Below are 20,615 nucleotides of genomic sequence, written 5' to 3' on the forward strand. Positions count from 1 at the left end.
TAGAAGCATTCTAGTTATAGTTAACTTACTATCAACAAGTTTTTAATGTTTTGTCATTCACATTTCAGTAGTGTTCACATTTCTGATTTTTTTAAAAAAACAACAACAAGCCTGTCTTCTCTAGGTTTGAATTTATTACCAAACATTTGTGTCAGATTTTGTTTGTTTTGATGTGTGTTTATTCTCTTAAGTTATCATTTATATTTAATTTACATTATAATTATATTTGCTATTCTACTTATCTTTGATGGCCCAACCCTTTTCAAGAGATTCTGTTAGTTCTTACCTTTAGAATCTTAATATTGGGTAGGGATCTGTTGGGAAAATAGCTTTACCAAAGTTCTACTTATTAATTAATTGATTTGATTATTTTTATTTCATTAAAAATATGTGTATACTGCTCTTAAGATCTCAGGGTGGTTTACAATAAAATAACAGTGTACAATACAATAAAAGTAAATAAAATACATTGGTTTGTAGTTAACTAAGCCCTACTCAGAGTAGACCCATTCAAATTAATAAGCTTTAGGCTGCACTCCAATAACAGTTACTTTGGAGTAAGTCCCACAGAACCCAATGAAGCTTACTTCTTAGTAGACATGTACTGGATTGCCGCCTAAATTAGTCATCTCTTAACGTCAATGGGTCTACTCTAAGTAGGACTAGTATTGCATTTTATTTATTTATCAAAATTTATATACCACTTGAATGTAGACCTGTAAGCAGTTTACAAAACATTAAAATTATCAAAAAAGGGTTAAAAACAAGTAATTAAAAGGATATTTAAAACAATTATAACGGCCACAAAACAGATTAACATTTATATGTCTGGACAGGCTTGCCTCAACAGACAAGTTTTAAGCAGGCACCAAAAGGAGGCATATTGGATTGCAGCCTTAGGCTTATTAATTTCAATGGGTCTACTCTGAGTAGAGCTTAGCTGACAATGAAAGCACCTGCCTGATGTCAGTAAGCAGGGAGTTCCAAAGAGTAAGTGCTGCCACACTAAAATAATGATTTCTTACAAATGTGGAACTAGTATTATGTGGCACCTGTAACAGTGCCTGTTCTGCAGAGCAAAGTGCTTGAGTGGGCACATAGGGGAAAAGGCAGTAACTGCACTAATTACACTAATTACAGTTTCCAGGTCAAGTTGAAGGGAAGCCCCACATAGGAGGGGGCGCATGGGAGCGATCGTGTCAACCGCCCGGGTCCAAAGAAGAGGCACTGAAGTGAAGTAATAACCTCATTGTCTAAAGAGCCTCCCCCCCCCGAAAGATAATGATCCTGAGCCTAGAATTAGAGTTGAGATCATTGAGTCCATATCAAGAGCTCTGCATAACACTGGCCTGTATGGGAGGGTGGCAAGAAAGGAGCCGTTACTCAAAAAGTACCATCTGAAAGCATGTCTGGAGTTTGCCAGAAAGCATGAGCATGCCCCAGCTGGTTTTGTGGTCAGATGAGACCAAGATAGAGCTTTTTGGCTAAAATTCAAAGTGCTATGTGTGGTACAAACCTAACATTGCCCATACCTCAAGACACACCATACGTATAGTGAAGTGTGGTGGTGGCAGCGTCATGCTGTGGGGATGCTTCTCATCATCAAGGACTGGGCATCTTGTTAAAATTGAAGGAAGAATGGATGGAGCAAAACACAGAAATATTGCAAGAGAACCTGCGTCAGTCCACTAAAAAACATGCTTGGGAGGAGGAAACTCCCTTTTCAGCAGGACAATGATCCCAAGCACAAGGCCAAAGCAACATTGGAGTGGCTCAAGAACAAAAAGGTGAATGTTCTACAGTGGCCTAGTCAAAGTCCTGATCTCAATCCCATGGAGAATCTGTGGTGCTCTTTGAAAATTGTGGTCCACAAGCGACGTCCAACCAACCTGAACGACCTGGAACAAATCTGCCAAGAAGAATGGGCCAAAATCCCTCCAACACTGTGTGCAAAGATGGTACATACCTATCCCAAAAGACTTAACGCTGTTATTGCAGCAAAAGGTGGCTCTACCAAATATTAATGTGGGAGGATTGAATACTTATGTAAGCAACATGTTTCAGTTTTTTATGTTACTTACAAACATTTCCCAACATAAAATCCATGTCACCTTACAATAATTGATTCTCAGTTTCAGTGTTTCAAAACAAGATATCATACGGAACGAAATTAAAATGTAACAGTTGTAATTCATATGAGAGCATTGGTCGGGTCTGATTACTTCTGCAAGGCACAGTATCATGTGAGCTCCCCAAAACCTTCCTCCCCACATCCAAACAATCCTCAGAACCCCAGGATGTTTCTTATCGTCAGACTCCTGGTGAGCCTGTCATTCAGACCAAGATTAGGGCTCTTTTCATCATGGGATCTCCTCTATAGCAGTGGTTCCCAACCTGAGGGCTGGGACCCCCAGGGGGCCGCAAAGTAATCCAGAGGGGGCCATGAACAGTAAATAAATGAATTATTTATTAATTTTTAAAAAAGTCTGCACTCCTTCTACACTGTCTGCTTTCCACTGCCGCTGCAGATGACACCTCAGGCCTTTTGCTGAAGCGCCAGAGCGTCTTTCAGGTGCACTAAGGGCAGGCATCTGCCAATAAAATACATGGCAGATGCCAAAGGAGGCTGAGGGTGGAGCTACCAGGAAGAAGAGGGGATTACTATCACTGATTCCCATCCCCTTGCACTGCCGCTACTGGCAACACCCTTGCTTAGAATGAGAGGAGAGGGCTTTTTGTGAAGCAAAAAGATGCAAGCCTTCAAAGAAAGGCTGCTTTCCCCCTTCCTTCCTGGCAGCCAGCCTGCCTGCCTAAGGGGAGGGGGTCACAATTTTTTTTCAGCTTATAAAGGGGGTCCCGTGCTCATAAAGGTTGGGAACCACTGCTCTATAGGAAGGTTTTATAATCTCTCCAGTAGACAATATTGCTACAAGGCCTGTCTGCTATGTCCCTTCCAAAGCCAGCTTTCTTGCTTAGCTGTTTCTCTTGCCCCTCGTTGTTGTTGTTATGTGCCTTGAAGTCAATTACAACTTACGGCTGCCCTATGAATCAATGACATCCAAGAGCATCTGTCATGAACCACCCTGTTCAGATCTTGTAAGTTCAGGTCTGTGGCTTCCTTTATGGAATCAATCCATCTCTTGTTTGGCCTTCCTATTTTTCTACTCCCTTCTGTTTTTCCCAGCATTATTGTCTTTCCTAGTGAATCATATCTTCTCATTATGTGTCCAAAGTATGATAACCTCAGTTTCATCATTTTAGCTTCTAGTGACAGTTCTGGTTTAATTTGCTCTAACACCCAATTATTTGTCTTTTTTGCAGTCCATGGTATGCGCAAAGCTCTCCTCTAGCACCACATTTCAAATGCGTTGATTTTTCTCTTATCCGCCTTTTTCACTGTCCAACTTTCATATCCATACTTAGAGATCGGGAATACCATGGTCTGCATGATCCTGACTTTGGTGTTCAGTGATACATCATTGCATTTGAGGACCTTTTCTAGTTCCCTCACAGCTGCCCTCCCCAGTCCTAGCCTTCTTCTGATTTTTTGACTATTGTCTCCAGTTTGGTTAATGACTGTGCCGAGGTATTGATAATCCTTGACAAGTTCAGTGTCCGCATTGTCAACTGTAAAGTTACATAAATCTTCTGTCATCATTACTTTAGTCTTTTTGACATTCAGCTGTAGTCCTGCCTTTATGCTTTCCTCTTTAACTTTCATCAGCATTCGTTTCAAATCATTACTGGTTTCTGCTAAGAGTATGGTATCGTCTGCATATCTTAAATTATTGATATTTCTCCCTCCAATTTTCACATCTCCTTCATCTTGGTCCAATCCCACTTTCCGTATGATATGATATGCATACAGATTAATCTTGCCCCTCAGCCCTTCTTTTATCTAGCTTGCTTTCTTTGGCTCCTTTGGGGAGTTCTTCCGATTCCTCTTCACCTTCCCACGCTGTCCTCCCTCCTTTCTGTCTTCCTGATCTTTGGTGGCTTCCTCTGTATCTATGCTACTCCTCTGGGGGGCCCTATCCCCCTAGTAACTCTGCTTATCTCTGCTCCTTTTATTTTAGATTCCCACTCACCTCCTCCTCTCATTCCAACGCCACCCTGCTTCTCTTAAGCTCCTTCCTGCTGACATCCTGGTTGAACTGTGGAATACGGAAATGACCTGGGCGGTTGACACGATCGCTCCTATGCGCCCCCTCCTATGCAGAGCTCATACAGCTCCATGGTATACCTTGGAGCTGAGAGCGATGAAGCAAGAGAGGAGGAGGCTTGAGTGCAGATGGAGGCGAACTCCCGATGAATGCAATTACACCTTGGTAAGTGCTTGTTCTAAGCAGTATATAGTAGCGGTGAGGGCAGCAAAAAAGAGATATTTTGCTGATACTATTAAGTCATCACTCTCCCGTCCAGCGGAGCTCTTTAAAATTGTGCGAGGGCTTTTACATTCTGGCCCTCGGGATATTATAGATTCATCTGTAGCCCGCTGTGATGAGTTTGCCGAGCACTTCCAAGATAAGATCGCATGCATTCGCCGGGACTTAGACTCCAATATTATAGCAGTTGGACCTAATGAAGTATCCAGATCACGGTCTTGTCCTCATTTATTGGATGAGTTTCAGTCTGTGCAGCTTGAGGATGTTGACAGGATCCTTGGACTGGTGCGGGCGACCACGTCTGTACTGGATCCTTGCCCCTCTTCGCTGGTGAAAGCTGGCAGGACCGGAACCGCCGGCTGGGCCAAGGAGGTAATAAATGCCTCTTTAAGAGAGGGAGTGGTCCCTGACTGCCTAAAAGAGGCGGTGGTGAGACCACTCCTGAAGAAACCCTCCTTGGACCCAGACAACTTGAACAACTATAGACCTGTGGCGAATGTTCCGTTCCTGGGCAAGATCCTGGAGCGGGTGGTTGCCGGCCAGCTCCAGGGGCTCTTGGATGACACTGATTATCTTGATCCATTTCAATCCGGTTGTAGGCCCGGTTTTGGCACTGAAACAGCCTTGGTCGCCCTGTATGATGACCTCTGTCGGGAGAGGGACAGGAGGAGTGTGACTCTGTTGATTCTCCTTGATCTCTCAGCTGCTTTTGATACCATCGACCATGGTATCCTTCTGGGAAGACTCACGGAGTTGGGAGTTGGGGGTACTGCTTGGCAGTGGCTCCGCTCCTACTTGCTGGGTCGTCACCAGAAGGTAGTGCTTGGGGAACATTGCTCGACACCCTGGACTCTCCATTGTGGAGTCCCGCAGGGATCGGTACTGTCCCCCATGCTTTTTAACATCTACATGCAGCCGCTGGGTGCGGTCATCAGGAGTTTTGGGGTGCGTTGTCATCAGTATGCTGATGACATGCAACTCTATTTCTCCTTTTCATCTTCTTCAAGTGAGGCTGTTAACGTGCTAAACCGTTGCCTGGCCGCGATAATGGACTGGATGGGGGCTAACAAACTGAAGCTCAATCCTGACAAGACCGAGACGCTGTTGGTGAGTGCCTTCACTGCCCAGATGGAGGATGTTCATCCTGTTCTTGATGGGGTTACACTCCCCTTGAAGGAACAGGTTTGTAGCTTGGGATTTCTTTTCGATGCTTCCTTGTCTCTCGAGACCCAGGTGGCCTCAGTGGCATGGAATGCTTTCTACCATCTTCGACTGGTAGCCCAGCTACGTCCCTATCTGGACAGTGACGACCTCGCCTCAGTTGTTCATGCTCTGGTAACTTCTAGGCTGGACTACTGCAATGCGCTCTACGTTGGGCTGCCCTTGAAGATAGTTCGGAAACTACAGCTAGTCCAGAATGCAGCGACCAGATTACTGACGCGGACCAGAAGGTCTGCTCATATAACACCTGTTCTGGCTCGTCTGCACTGGCTTCCTATTTGTTTCCGGGCTAAATTCAAAGTGCTGGTTTTGACCTATAAAGCCCTACACGGCATGGGACCGCAATACCTGGTGGAACGCCTCTCCCAATATGAACCTACCCGTACACTGCGCTCAACATCTAAGGCCCTCCTCCGGGTGCCATCCCATCGAGAAGCCCGGAGGGTTGTGACTAGAACTAGGGCCTTTTCGGTAGTGGCTCCCGAACTGTGGAATGGTCTCCCCGATGAGGTGCGCCTGGCGCCGACGCTGCTATCTTTTCGGCGCCAGGTGAAAACCTTTTTATACTCCCAGGCATTTTAAAGTGTATTTTAAATTGTATTTTATAGTGTATTTTATCAGTATTTTCATTATTGTTGTATTTTGACGTTGTTGGTTCTTTGTTATTGTTCATTTTGATCTTTGATTTTGTTATACTTATTGTATTTATATATTGTGCTTGTTTTATCTCTTATGTACACCGCCCATAGAGCCTTTTTGGCTTAGGGCGGTATATAAATTAAATAAAATAAATAAATCCAACTCTTCCTCTTTGCTGTCTGTCCCTGGGACCTATATCAGACAAGTTGACAGCTGCCTTTTTATCTTGCTGCTCTTTGTGCTCTTCTGTTTTCCGGCCCTTCTGGTGAAGCTCTTGGAGTCCTTGGGATGCAGCTATCCCAGTAGCTCCTGGCATATGTTTGTTTTTGCTTCATGTGGTCATAAGTAGTAGCAGTGAGGAGCTATGCAGAGCAGTGAAATCCTGCCCCATACTACTGGAACCTACAGCTCATGTCCCCTCTTCTGTCCACTCCACTCTCCATTCCCCAGTGTAGCTCCCAATGCCCAAACACATTCAGGCTTATTCTAACATTTGTAAAAAAAAAAGCTGAGATATTTCAGAATACTGATTATTGCATCCTTGGTTAGTGTTCTGCTATTATGAAAATGCACAAATGAAAAGGTACTTTTAAGCTCAAGCAATGATTCTTTGCTTACTTTAATTTTCAGAACCATTGTGACTTGGTTCAAATAAACGTAAAAAGCCTATTCAGTAGGGGTTTGCAAAGAATTTGGCCAAATTCCATGGTGAAGCAGGGTGCCTCAGAGGCATTTGGGCTTGTCAGAGGTGAAGCGAGATCTATACGAGGTGGCACAAGGGTATCAATCCAGACATCAAGAAAATGTCATAGACAGCTGTCTAGTAAAAGTGAAAGTAATATGCCATAAGTTTACCTTAGAAGGAATAATGCCTGTGTGAAATGATGGGGGGGAAGAGAGCAAACTACAGAATGGGGAGAAAGGCCAGAGGCAGAGCTTGGTTATGAGTGATGTGTCAAGCTGTAATCACAGGGCACTATTTTACCCAGATAGTGAATCCCATTTAGTTCTTTACACACACACACACATACACACACACAAAGGTACATAGTATAAAAGCCCCTGGACCCACTTGTCTTCAGTTTGGCAGATTTCTTACCCAGGGACACCTCACGCTTGCAGTTTTCAGACTAATTGCCCATAAAATAGTAGGGAAGGATAACTGATTCCTTTTTTGCCCACCACAAAATTATAACAGCTGCTCTTTAGCCAATGCAACCATCCTGAAATTTGGCAGGATTGATGCCCTCAGTTAGAATGACATTGCCTGCAAATTTCATCCAATTATACCTTCATTTCCCGTCTAAAAGTTATCTTTTTTTTAATCACATTTAGAGATGTCCATGACAAAAGCCCCTGGACCTATTTGTCTGTAATTTGGCAAACTTTATCCATTCTGGAGAGGCTACTATGCCTGTAGATTTAATCCAGTTCTGTCAGAAGGAAAAAAGTTATAGCCATTTTTACAATTTGTTAATAGCGAATGGCGATGAGGAGAGAAATGAAGTGGACTTGGACAGACTCCAAGCTGAATCCAGCAGCCTACATAGTGTCTCAAACTGATGTGGGCTGTTTTCTGAAGCGCTGAATCAGAGTCCAAACCAAATCTTGGGGTCAATGCACACGTATAATATTTAATCCAAAAACCCACAGTGCCAAAGTTTTTATGAGCTGTTTCTTATGAAACAGTAGCATTCAAATACCTTTGGACTCATGTTTTTTCAAGCCTTCTAGCTAGTTAGTTTTTTCCTGTCTTGTATCTCATTTAGTGTCCTATTCCTCAGGCCTGCATTGCTTTTTAAAAGAATTGCTTCAGTTAAACAGTGTCCCAGTTAACACTGAAACATACATTTATTTTAAAGTTGTTGGGTTTTAAAAAAAGAAAAAGAAAAGCTCCTTTGGTGCATTTAGGACTTTTGGCAGGTTTCTATATAGGTGAACTATAGATATTTAGCTATTAAAGCATAAGAACTTTTAAGATGTAATGTTACAGTACAAATGTTGCATTTCATATACAGTAATCTGCACTGGTAAAGTAATACACATTTTATTTGTCTGGGGAATTCAGAAAGGTGGGGGATGCATTTATACTGTTCCATTAATCTGCTTACATGGGTTTAATGTTGTCTGGAGAATATAACTCCCAGTAATTTTATATTACATAGGTGTGTCTGTGGTTTCAATGCACATAGTTGGAGATGAGACTGAATAAAATGTTTCCTAAGAAAATCATATTGCTTCTCTCAACTGTGACTTCACTTACAGATACAAATACATTATATTTATTGCAGGAAAATTATACCTTATCTTCATTAGTTATCTTTTTAATTTGAACCTCACATGTAACATGAGTTGTGCTTTCTCCCAATTTCTTAGGTAGAAATAACTGATATTGAAAATGAAGAAAAGAGATATAGTCTCTTCCAGAAACTTTTGGAATCTAGTAAGGATCCTGGAGAATTTCAGCATTTAGTCATGCTTTTGCAAGCGTGGCCACCTATGAAAAGTGCAGATGTGTAAGTATTTGTTCACACACTTCCATGAGTTAAAAATGTGTCTCTTATATACAAAAAAGTAAGTATTGTCTTACTTTCTACTTTCCTTTTCCTAAGAATCTACTGTCCATAGACCCACTCAAATCTTTTAGTTAAATAAAGCTTCCTTGCATTTTGATATTAACATATTTGTATGCCACTTTGAGCTCCTTGGAAGAAAGGTGGTGGTGGTGGTGGTGGTGGTGATGATAGGACCTGTATAACTCAAGACACCACCTTGTCCCTTATATACCTAGTAGGGTTCTGCAGGAGTGTTTCTCCAAGTTCCTAAAATAACAACCCTGCTCCACAGTAACTTGGAGCAGGGCTTTCAGTTCATCTGCCTCTGTTTTGTGGAACAGCGTTCCTGTTCAGGTATGATAGGGGGCCACTACTTTCTGGAAACAATTGAAGACATGGTTCATTTCAACAAACCTTTCAAACTTGATGAAATGGTCTCTGCCTTAGGTGTCCATTTTCAGGGCTGGCTCTAAAGGGTGGCCCGGTGGGGCCCTGGGCTTGTGCCCAAGGGCCCCAGCATGTCTGGGGCTGGCCCAGTCCATTTTGTAATATTTTTAAACCTATCTCTAGTTATTTTCTTTACTGTTTTTAAAACTATTCTTAGCTGTTCTGTTATATTTGTGAATTGCCTTGAGATGCATGTAAAAGGCTATTCATAATAATAACAAATGTATCTCTCTTTATGAAAAGCATAAAACTGAAGAACTGTGGAATTGGTTTTTTAACTGCTTTTTATGTTTAGGATATTTTTTTCAAACACTACAAGCCAATATGTTTTTGTAGTGTTTTTCCCCTTAAGCAGTAGAAACCAGTATGCTTTTAAAATTGTCTCAGCAATTAAGCCCAGTCCAATTTTGCTACTTTGTATGTATGTTTGTTCATCAGTTCACATAAAACTTATGTAACAGCTGTTTCTGTCATATTGATCCTACTAATGCTTCCTAGTAGGAAGTTAAGATCAACTTCAGCTTTGCCAAATGCTGTTATGTACTTTCTTTTGGCTACTATGCTTAAAGGCAAATTCAGATTGCATAGTAGTAGATGAAGACAAAGGTAAGGGGGGGATTTTTTCAGTTGGCTTGATTCTTCGTGTATAAAAGCTTCTAAATACATGGAGAGAGAATTGTACATTGCTACACCCTATGGTGTAGGTTTCTTGAACAGCACAAATTACCACAATTTCATGTCTATTCTTTTCACATAGAAATTACAAATTTCTGATATGAGGGGAAAAATTGTGCCTATTTTTCCTAACACATTTATGGTAGCCTGGCCTACATCTTGCCACCTTCCTTAGTTTGAAGACTTAAAGGGTGGGGTTTGGGCGTATGTATTATTATTTTTGCTATTATTTGATAATATTTCTTACCTACCTTTACCATGGCCCTAGAGTGGTTTACAGCAATTTAAAATTCAGTATTAAAAACAGTGGGAAACAAATTACTATCACAGGAATAAGATGGGTCCTTAAAATTATACAGCCACAGGAGTGGATGTATAGCCAGCATGGATTTTTCACATTCCGCAGTGTAAAATTGAAAATACCCCCATGCCATTCTGATGCTTTCCATAAACTCATTTCAAAACAAAACCTTACAAAACTTGTACTTCTGAACTCAGAAACGCTTACTTAACCAACCCTCTAAATATTCATGGGGATACACAAAACAGTAAGAGAGAATCCAGAGTTCAAAGTGTTAAAAGAGAGGGGGGAAACAGCTCCCTGTTGGACTTTTTTCTGTCACTGTTCTTATAATCTGTTGAAATTAATTAAAAATCAGCCATGTTCACAGAGTACCTGTAATCCTGTTGCTGACCTTGCCCCATACTCTGACCTTCATCTTCTGCAATTTAAAAGTTAAAATAATGTCTAGCTGATTTTTAATTAATTTAAGTAATTGAACATTAAACTCAATGGTAAGCCTGGGCATGCTCAGTAAGAACCAACTGTCAGTGTTCTAAAAGCCAGACTCACAGCTGCTTGGCTTGTCTAATCAGGGGGCCACACCCACACTAGACTTTGATTTCACTTGATACAATCATGGCTTCTCCCAAAGAATCCTGGGAAGAGTAGTTTGTGAAGGGTGCTGAGAGGAGACTCCTATTCCCCTTAGAGAACTCCAGTGGCCAGACTGGTTTAATAGTCAGCCGCTCTGACTGAAGGTTTGTGAGGGGAACAGGGCCTCTCCTAGCAATTCTAAGCACCCTTCACTAACTACACTTCCCAGGATTCTTTCAGAGAAGACATGCCTGTCTAAAGTGAAATAAAGATGAAGTGTGGATGTGGCCAGGGCCAGTTTTGGTTTAAATTTGGGTGGGAGGCTACATGTGCCTGCTGTAGAATAAAAAGTTGGGGGAAACCCTGAAAAATGATACTGTTCAGTTTTCCTTTTGGAAAGGAAAGGGGCTTCCCCTCTGCCCAGTGCCCACCCACCCAATCCCCTCCCCTCCCATTCCTGCCCTCTCCTCCCATTCCTGCCCCCTCCTCCCCTTTTTGCCCCTCCCCCAGGTCAGGTTCTCCTATCCCAAGCATGGCTGCACGGCAGTAAATCCCATTGAACTCAGTAAGCATGCAAATGATCAAACCTGCCCGCCTCTCCTGCCTCCATTACCTCCCCTTTACCCCTTCCCTCCCCTTTCCTTTACCCCTTCCCTCCCCTTTCCTTTACCCCTTCCCTCCCCTTTCCTTTACCCCTTCCCTTCCCTCCCCTCCTTTCACCTCCCTTCCACTCCCCTCTCTCCTTCCTCCTCCTTCCCTCTTCTTTCCCCTCCCCCTCCCCCATGGTCAGCTTTACCTATCCTAACCATGATTGCACAGGAGTAAATCCCATTGAACTCAGTAAGCATGCAAATGATCAGACCGGCCTTTCCCCTCACTCCCCTCTCCCTTCCTCCTCCGCTCTATTCTTCTTTCTTCCTCCTCTACCCACTCCAGCCCTCCCTTCCTCTTCTTTTTAGTTTTACCTATCCTATACATGATTGCATGGGAGTAAATCTTACTGAACTCAATAAAAATGCAAATGATCAAACCTGCACTTCTCATCCCCTCTGTCCTTCTTCCCCTCCCTCCCCCTCCCCTCCCCCTGCCCTTCCTCCTCCTCCCCTCCCGATCCCCTGTGGTCAGTTTCATCTTTCCTAAGCATGATTGCAGGGGAGTAAATCCTACTGAACTCAATAAGCATGAAAATAATCGATCCATTCTCAGCAAACTTGCTCAGGATCCCATTTCTTATCTCCTGGACTAAAAAGCAGAGAAGGTGTTCTTCTGCTCACTAGAAATTGTGCTTCATGAACTTGATCACTGTAATATACATATCTTAGCCACACCAATGGCCATAACAAAAAGCAGTAAAACTGGCTCATATGTTACATTCACATGTGGCAGTAAGTCCTGTACTAAAGTGCTAATGCAGCTGAAGAAAGTAATCCCTGTTTCACTTGTTAGAAGATCTTAGAAGAAGAATGCAATTGCCATTATGCGGAGTGCCTCACTCCCAATTAACTAATCTGGAAAGCTGTTGAGTTATCTTTGTAGAGACTTCACTGTTCCTCTTTGGTGGTAATTTTATGTTGAGTACATTCACCAATAATTAGCCATCAGAATGTGTTAGTGGATTTGATGCTAAATATTAGGAACTCTTTACCTCCTTAACCATTCCTTCTTTTATAGACACTACCAGGCCAGTTCTAGGTCATTCGTTTTTCAGATTACAATTCCAAATGGTCTGATTGCAGTTTACGGTTGCCAGGTCAGAAGCATCCCAAACCCTGAGATTTCAGGGGCGTACCCTAGTGATGTCATGGGGCATGCCCTAGTGATGTCTAAGCATGATACATTAAGCATCAAGCACAGCTGCTTGGAGCATACCACTCAAACAAACAAAAATCTCTGGAAATCTTAGCTGAATGAGGGTGTTTCCAGGTCCAGCTGAAGAGAATAGATCATTCCTTCTCACCTGTTTAGAGAGCCTGAGTAAGGAACATTTAATCTAGCCTACTTGCTTCTGGCAAGAAGGGTTTAAGTGCCCTCAGGCCAGGCCAGTTACCAGAAGGCCATTGTAGGAAAAAAGCCTAGTGTTGTGGAGATGTTAGATGGGAGTAGTCAGGAGTAAAGATGGATGCCTCTGAAGGCTACAATTCTAAACTCACTTACTAGGGACTAAGCCCCATAAAACTCAACAGGACTTACTTCTGAGTAGATATGGTTAGGATTGTGCTGTTGGTAAAGCTTGGCTGGGGATCCTCTGCAACAATATCCATATCAAAGTAGTTTTGGCAACCCCCTGCCTGGAATGCCCTGCCTGCCTTTTAACGTGGCTGCTCCAAACCTCTTTACAGACTTGGTCCTTCACTGCAGAGAGAAGTTTGAGAAATGAGTAAAAGTTAAGAAGATTCTCTCCTGCCTACTCAGTGGGCTGCTATAAACTCACATTGACAGCCAACCCAATTCCAGTGACAGAGCGAAATTGACAGAGAGAAAACACACATGGTTTGGTCTACCTTCACAGGCAGTAGATTGGAAACAACAACAATTGAGGCCGCACTTTCCAGTATGTGATTCTCTTTTACCACTATTGGGCAAGAAACAAATCATCATGCAAATAACAAGGTGCATCATCAGTGGGTTTAAGGGGGTTGAGCTGACCACATTGAACCACTGTTATTGGTTCTATGCATGTAAGGTCAGAGAAAACTGAAATGCAAATAGAAAAACAAAAGACAGTGGTGGTTTCCTAAATGCAATACCATATCACCCACAAGATTCCTATGAGTAAGGCAGAAAGCTCAGCATCCCACAACCAATCAGTGTTCCTAACCAAAACTAAAAAAATCCTGGCAGCCAGTTAGGCAAGGTCGCAGAAATCTCCATGAAGCACAACCTGATCCAGGGGCTGCAGTTAGTGTAGAATGCTGCGGCACGATTGCTGACATCAGCACATAACACCTCTGCTCTGAAATCTGCACTGGTTGCCAATTTGCTACCAGGCTAAGTTCAAGGTGTGCTTTCCATGTTACAGGTTCCACATAGTACTTGTTCTGCTCTTGTAAGAAATCGATCCTTTAGTCTGGCAGTACCTACGCTTTGGAACTCCCTGCCTATTTACATTGGACAGGAGCCTTCATTGAACTCATTTTGGCACCTGCTAAATCATTTTTGTTTAGGCAAGCCTACCCAAGCACATAGAAGCTATTATGTTTTTTATATCTATTTTAACTCATTGTTGGTTTTATTATTCTGAATGTTTTTAAATACCTGTCTCTAATTGCTTTTGCCAATAATTTTATTGTTTTAATTCCTTCTATAAACTAGTTTGAGGTTTTTACAATAAAGCAATGTCTAAATGTTGTCAATAAAATACATAAATAAATTTCAGAGTCACTGTGGCCTTTGGGTCTCTTTCATCTTTTGTACCGACTGAGGCCATTTGGTACCATCTAGTTCAGTACTGACGACATGGACTAGCATTGGCTCTCCAGGATTCCAGGCAATAGTCTCTTTGGACCTTTGCATGCAAACTATGTGCCCTACCACTGAGCTACAGTCCTGTTTAAAAATGTATCTTTTAAAATTGTCGTTTTCAATTCAGTTATGAATGCACAGCATACTAGGGCAGATCCGCGCCATGCATTTAAAGCACATTGAACATACATTTGAAGTACATGGATCCCACCACAGAATCCTGGGAACTGTAGTTTGTTAAGGGTGGTGGGAACTATAACTGAGGGGGAAACTACACTTCCCTGGATTGTTTAGGGGATATCATGTGCTTTAAATGCAAGATGGACATCCTTTAAATATATTATGTGGATCTGTATTACTTCATAAACTTTGCCTACGTATAAATCATTTTAATTAAATTTTAAAATGGAAATAAGCTACAAAGTGTACTGGGTGACCATGGGTTACATGCCATCTCTCAGCCTAATCTGCCCCTCATGATGAAAACAACAGAGGGGGAATATGACCACCCAAGCAAGAAGGGCACACTTAAAATGTAGAGGAAATAATAATTAGTAGGTAATAATTTACAACCATAGTGTGAAATCAGATGCATATCAAGACATAGTATGAAGAAATATTTCTATAAGCATGAATGTCAAAGATGTTTATTATTTACATAACCTGTAAAATATATTTATAGTGCAATCCTATGCCTGTTTTCCCACAAGCAAGTCCCAATGTATTCAATGTGGTTTACTCAGACAGGGAAGCATGCACAGGATTGCAATTCATTGATAAGGAACTCCACTCAGAATCATGCGTCAGTTTTGCAACTGTTTTCTATTTGTTTTATGGTTATTGGATTTTAAATGGCTTTATTTCTTGTTAGCTTCCTTGGTTTCGAACCCTACCTCCCAGGGTAGATGGAAATATTCCATATACACACACATTGGAGATGTAAAAATACATATACTCCATATAATAGTTTATTGTCAAAAGCAGTTGGCCATTGCAGAACATTTTTTTAAAAAAATAAGTATTAGCTTCCTGCCAAATAAAAGCAGTGACACCTACGTAAGCCCTGCCTAACTGCTTTTTAAAAAAAAAAGATCGGAAGGGGAGAGAAAGATACACACACAATCCTTTTCTATGTTCATTCAAAAGTCCCATTGATTTTCAGCACAATCCTAACCATGTCTACTCAAAAGTAAGTCCTACTGAATTCAATGGGGTTAACTCCCAGGTATGTGGAATTAGGATTGGAGATTTACTCTCTGAAAAAATTCATATTGGGAAGGTTTTCATACCTTGATATGAATAAGACAAATAAGCTGCCCTCTTCAACGGTCCAGTAAAATTTAAACTTGTTTGATTCCTTAATTCAAAACATTTTGGTTTATATCTTTTGAACCGGACCACTTAGAAACTTACTTTTTTTAAAAAAAAAATGAAAGCTAAGAGTCTGGAGATTAAGGTAAGCCACCTGGAGAGGACCCCCAAAACCTGGAGTCTCTGGGCAAACACCTGGCAACCCTATTGCAGCTGTATGTGGCTCATCATACACAAAGCCGACTTACTATTGTAAAGAAAGTAGATGTGTATCAAATTTTGTAATGTTGTTATCAGCCTCTATTAATACTACAGCTTTTTATGTGGTATATAAAGAGCTCCCTCCTCCTCTCTCTCTCTCTCTCTCTGTGTGTGTGTAGAGTCATAGTCAATTTATTTATATACCACATTTTCCACAAATACATGTGCTCAAAGCGCTTAACACAAACAGTCAAAATACTCTAGCACAATACATAATAAAAAGTGACTACAACACTAAAAAAGTTAATATACATCAAAGTGTAAATAAATGTAAAGCTAAAGCAAAGATATTGATAGCTAACCCCCAAGCTGATATAAAAACCTCTTCTGTCCCCTTATGCCTCAACCCAAAGGGCCAGAAAGTCTTTCAGAAGCTCCCTTTTGAAGGCTCCCAGGACTGGAGGGCATAGCAAGGCAGGTGGAAATAGCCATCCCCTGCTGACAAACGGAGTCTCTCTCCCCTCATCATTCATTCATAGTCTTCATTTTCCTCTGTTTTTAAAGCTTGCTTTTGGCAAGGAAAACAGAGCAGTCATTGCTATATGTTTTAGCCTGGTAAATCTTTAAGTATTCAAAGACTTCTATGTAAGTCCTTATGCCTTATGCTAATAGCAGCCAATGAGATTTTACCTGTCTCCTTCCAAAGAAAGGACTATCACCTAATTAAAGAAATCTTAGATGGTGAATCATATGCATTTTAGTCAATTATCAGTTAAGCATTTCTGCAGGGGGAAATGCTGTTTGATTTTAGATAATGCATATACTTGTCAGAGTACTATTTATTTCTTTATTAGATTTCTGACTTGGCCTTCACAGCAAGGTCCCAGGATGGGTTACAACAATAAAATATACAACTGCAAAACAAGAAAAAGGCAATCACAATTAAAAACAGCTCTGTATATAAAACAATTCCATATATATGGTGCCAAAGACCATTTCAACTGTGAGTGCTCCAAGAACCTCTCCCTGCTTGCTGGCCTCTTTCTACCTGGTCTGGGAAGTTGGGTCCCTGACTGCAGCTGTAACTGCTATTGCCTGAAGATGCCAAAGACCATCTTGACTTTGGGGTGTTGTTTAGGGGCTTTTAATTTAAAATTTAATTTAATTCTGGAGGTAGTTATTGTTTTTTGTATTTCAGTGCTGCACCTTATGAATTATAAGTGTGTTGTTTCAATTTATTGTATATTTCTTTAACTTAATTGTTTGACTATTTTGAATTTTGTTTTGTAACAGTGAATTATGTAACTTTTTCATATTGTGAGCCATCTTGAGCATAAATTACTATGGAAAGATGGCATACAAATAAACCATGATGATGATATATTTAAAAAGTTCAGAATAGCTCCAGTACAGATACAGATACAGATGGGGATAACGATCTCCACTTAAAAGGCTTGTTGGAAAAGGAAGGTCTTCAGTAAGTGCTGAAAAGATAGTAGAGACAACAGCTGTCTAATATTTAATGGGAGGAAATTCCAAAGTTTAGATGCCACCACATTAAAGGCCTGATTCCTGTATCATACAGAATGAATCTCCTGATAAGTATTTGATGGTACCTGCAGGAGGCCCTCATGCAGAGCACAGTGACTGACCGATTGAGTATGTAAGAGGTGAGACAATCTTTCAGGGATCACGATCCTCAACTGTATAGGGCTTTGTACACCACTGCCAATACACTGAAGTTAGTTTCGTAGCTAATTGGCAGCCAGTGCACTTCTTTTAGTTACTGTATAACATGGTAGTGATATTCTGCCCCTGTGAACAATCACACCGCTGCATTTTGCACAAGCTACAGTTTCTGGGCCAGCTTCACAGTCAGCCCCACATAGAGTGCATTGCAGTGGACAGCATCTTAGAAGAGGCACCCCATGCATGAGAGAGAAGGGATGCCTCCCACAGCTATTATAAGCACTTGAATTGAAAACAGTGGATAATTAATGCATTTTTGTATGTTCTTTTCACAAATATATGCATTTTATGCACGCACTACTCCCCCCATGGATATTTTAATAGACCTTTTTTTTATCAAGGTTTTAGGTGATTAATGAGGTAGTTGACAATAATAATATTAACTTCAATGCTCTATCATGCCCTCTCCCCCTTCCCCATTCCATTAATCTTTTAGTTCAAGAAGGCTGGGTGTCATCCAGCAGCATCAACCCACTTGTGCAGTTGGGATTTCCCGTTCCTCAACAGTTTGCTTCTAAGGGTTGGAGGACCTTCCGGAGCAGATTAGGAGATTCTAGGGGCTGCAGGGGGAAGGTGAGGAAGGGAAAGTCTCATCACAACCACTGGCATGACACTGGATATCAATTTCAAGCATTATTAATCACATTATGATTGAAATTCAGAAAAACATTCCAAGAAATGTGAGGTTAAATGTGTGTGTGTGTATGCACGCAGGCGTGTGTGCGTGTAAGAAAACAAAGCTAAACTTTATTTTTGTAGTTAATTTGTATGGATTCTTCCACAAACTTAGTTTGGCAAGGGGGTTTTGTGCCAGGAGCACCCAAACTTGAGATGTTTATAATTTATGAGCAGTAAATATTAATCTCTTCTAACTTTTAATGAGGTTTTGTGTGTTTACTGTATGACTTGTAAATTAAGTGGCATAGTTTTTCCTAAATAGAACTCGTAAATAAAACGTAAACCCTTCAAAATGTTAATGTCATAATAATAAGTGGTTTGGGTGTAGAAAAAGATGCAACTCCAGATGAGGACTTCTATAAGATTATAATTTTCTGAAATTCATTATAATTATTGCCAGCTTTAACAATTCATGATACTTATTTAGCATGAGACATCAGAAAGGGATTGGTAATGTGTAAGTTTTCACTTTTACCTCTGATCAAAGTCTGCTTTCCATCTGTTTTCAAGTTGTGCCTAACAATGGTGTTCTCAGCATAACTGAGGTGCATGTAGATATTCCTGGCTCTTTGCCTAGGCAATCTATCAATTAGTCTTTTTGATCAGCTCTTCCACATATTTGTTCTACGTGTCCTGCCCAGAGACGAAGGATTCAGACTGAGGCGAGGTGATGTCTTTTTTTCTTTTTATTAAAATTATGGGTTACATCCAAAGCGGTGTGCTTCATATGCCTGTCTACTCTGACTCATTACTTCCCTAACTATCCTAGCTAAACAGTCTCTGCAGCATTTGGGGAGAGTTAACTCAGCACTTGTGCCTTGGAAGACACCGGCTTAAGTAGGGAAGTTCTTTGCACGTAAGTGGTGGCTCCGCCTGAGTTTCACCCGTTGAAAGTCTCTCTTCTTGTGCCTCCTCGCGCAGGGTGAGGGGGGGCGAGTCTCAGACGGCCCATCCGACAGCGGAGCTTCCCTAGGTGACAGCGCAGCCTCTGGAAGCGGGATGCTGATTGGCTGGGAAGCGTTTGAAGTATTTGGCAGGGATTCCTGTAGATGCCGTGATTGGAGAGTTGCTTCCCAACTTCTCAGGCGTTGGACTTGCAGGCGAGGCAGGAGATGCCTCGGTGGAAGTGCCGGGCATGGGGTTTTGAGGGCTGCCAGAACCCTCCCTGCTCGCGTTCCTTCCTCCAGCTCCCCAAGGAGCCTTGTCCTCATCTGACTCCTCTTCCTGATCTAACTGTCCCTTCAACTGGGGCACACCACTACCTTAACTATAACAAGCACGCTGTCTAGCTATTTCTTACACTCATTTCTAAAAGCAGTTCATTTGAGTTTAAATGCCAAAACGTTTTCTTTTGTCTGTGTATTCCTAACTGTGTTCTAAACTCATCTCTAGGGCCTATGGATATAGCATACATGAGTGTAGTATTTGTAAATCTCCAAACAGGAGGACAAGAAACATAAATACTCACCCGTCCTTTGCTGCCCCAAATTGCTGCAGCTGACTTCAGGTTGCTGCCACCATTTTTTTTACACACTTTGTGTTAATCTGCATATGTATACAAAAAACAAGTGTTACACACACAAATAAAGTTATACCCTGTAAGGGTGAAACCCAGATGTCCACTGTAATATACCTCTTTCTCTTTGGTGTCTGCCTTCCTAGCCTTGGAGGAGAGGCTTCTCCAGTTGTAACTGGCTACCTCTCCTCATGAAGAGCAGAAATTTACATTTTAGAAATTCCATTTTGTTTTTACAGTCCTATATTAGTCATGGCTGCAAGACAGGGGTCCTTTCCATTTTGTAAAGACTTGATTTTTTCTCTTCCCAATCGCAATTATATGTTGTCTAGCTGTGCTCAATTTAGCAGGTAGAGGCATATGCACAGGAAAGTATTTGTGTGCTTGATCAGTTTGTGTTTAATGCTTACAAGAAACCTTTTTAATCTGCATTCCAGAGCATGTCCTAGTAATAACCCTTGGATTAAATTGGCAACAATGATGCTTATGACATGCCTACAGGACCATAAAGAGAATACAGGGAATGAAATCCTGAAAATCTGCCGCTCTTTATATGAGACAAAGCACATACTCTCCACACAGGTGAGTTTATTTTCCTAGCGTCCTAGTAAAAGATGAGTGTATATTGTATTTTCCCTCACATTCTGTTTGCAGACATCTCTAAGGCATCTGGTTAACCACTGTGGGAAGCACATCTGATCCAGCAGGGCTCTTACAGTGTTCTTTTTTTCTTGTTCAGCATAGGAATATATTTGTAAACAAGGGCTGAAATATTTATGCCTTAACTGCAAACTCATTGCAAGTACAGCACTATTTCCTCTGTTCATCAGGTACTGATGCTGTGTAATCCCCCCCTCACTCTTTACACAAGCCTCATCAGAGACATAAGCCCTGTCCCA

The 20,615-nt window shown here is 41.5% G+C and overlaps 1 protein-coding gene across 2 annotated transcripts in view; it reads left to right on the forward strand.

Moving 5' to 3' along the window:
• Nucleotides 1-20,615, forward strand: part of NBAS (NBAS subunit of NRZ tethering complex) — a 297,038-nt gene that overhangs the window by 248,846 nt on the left and 27,577 nt on the right. For both annotated transcript variants that reach the window (XM_061622739.1, XM_061622740.1), the window contains 2 exons: nt 8,622-8,761; nt 20,154-20,298. In XM_061622739.1, the coding sequence (XP_061478723.1) occupies nt 8,622-8,761; nt 20,154-20,298 (285 nt within the window). The remainder of the gene's footprint in view (nt 1-8,621; nt 8,762-20,153; nt 20,299-20,615) is intronic.

This window comes from Rhineura floridana, chromosome 4, assembly GCF_030035675.1.
Source record: "Rhineura floridana isolate rRhiFlo1 chromosome 4, rRhiFlo1.hap2, whole genome shotgun sequence".
NCBI classification, from domain to species: Eukaryota; Metazoa; Chordata; class Lepidosauria; order Squamata; family Rhineuridae; genus Rhineura; species Rhineura floridana.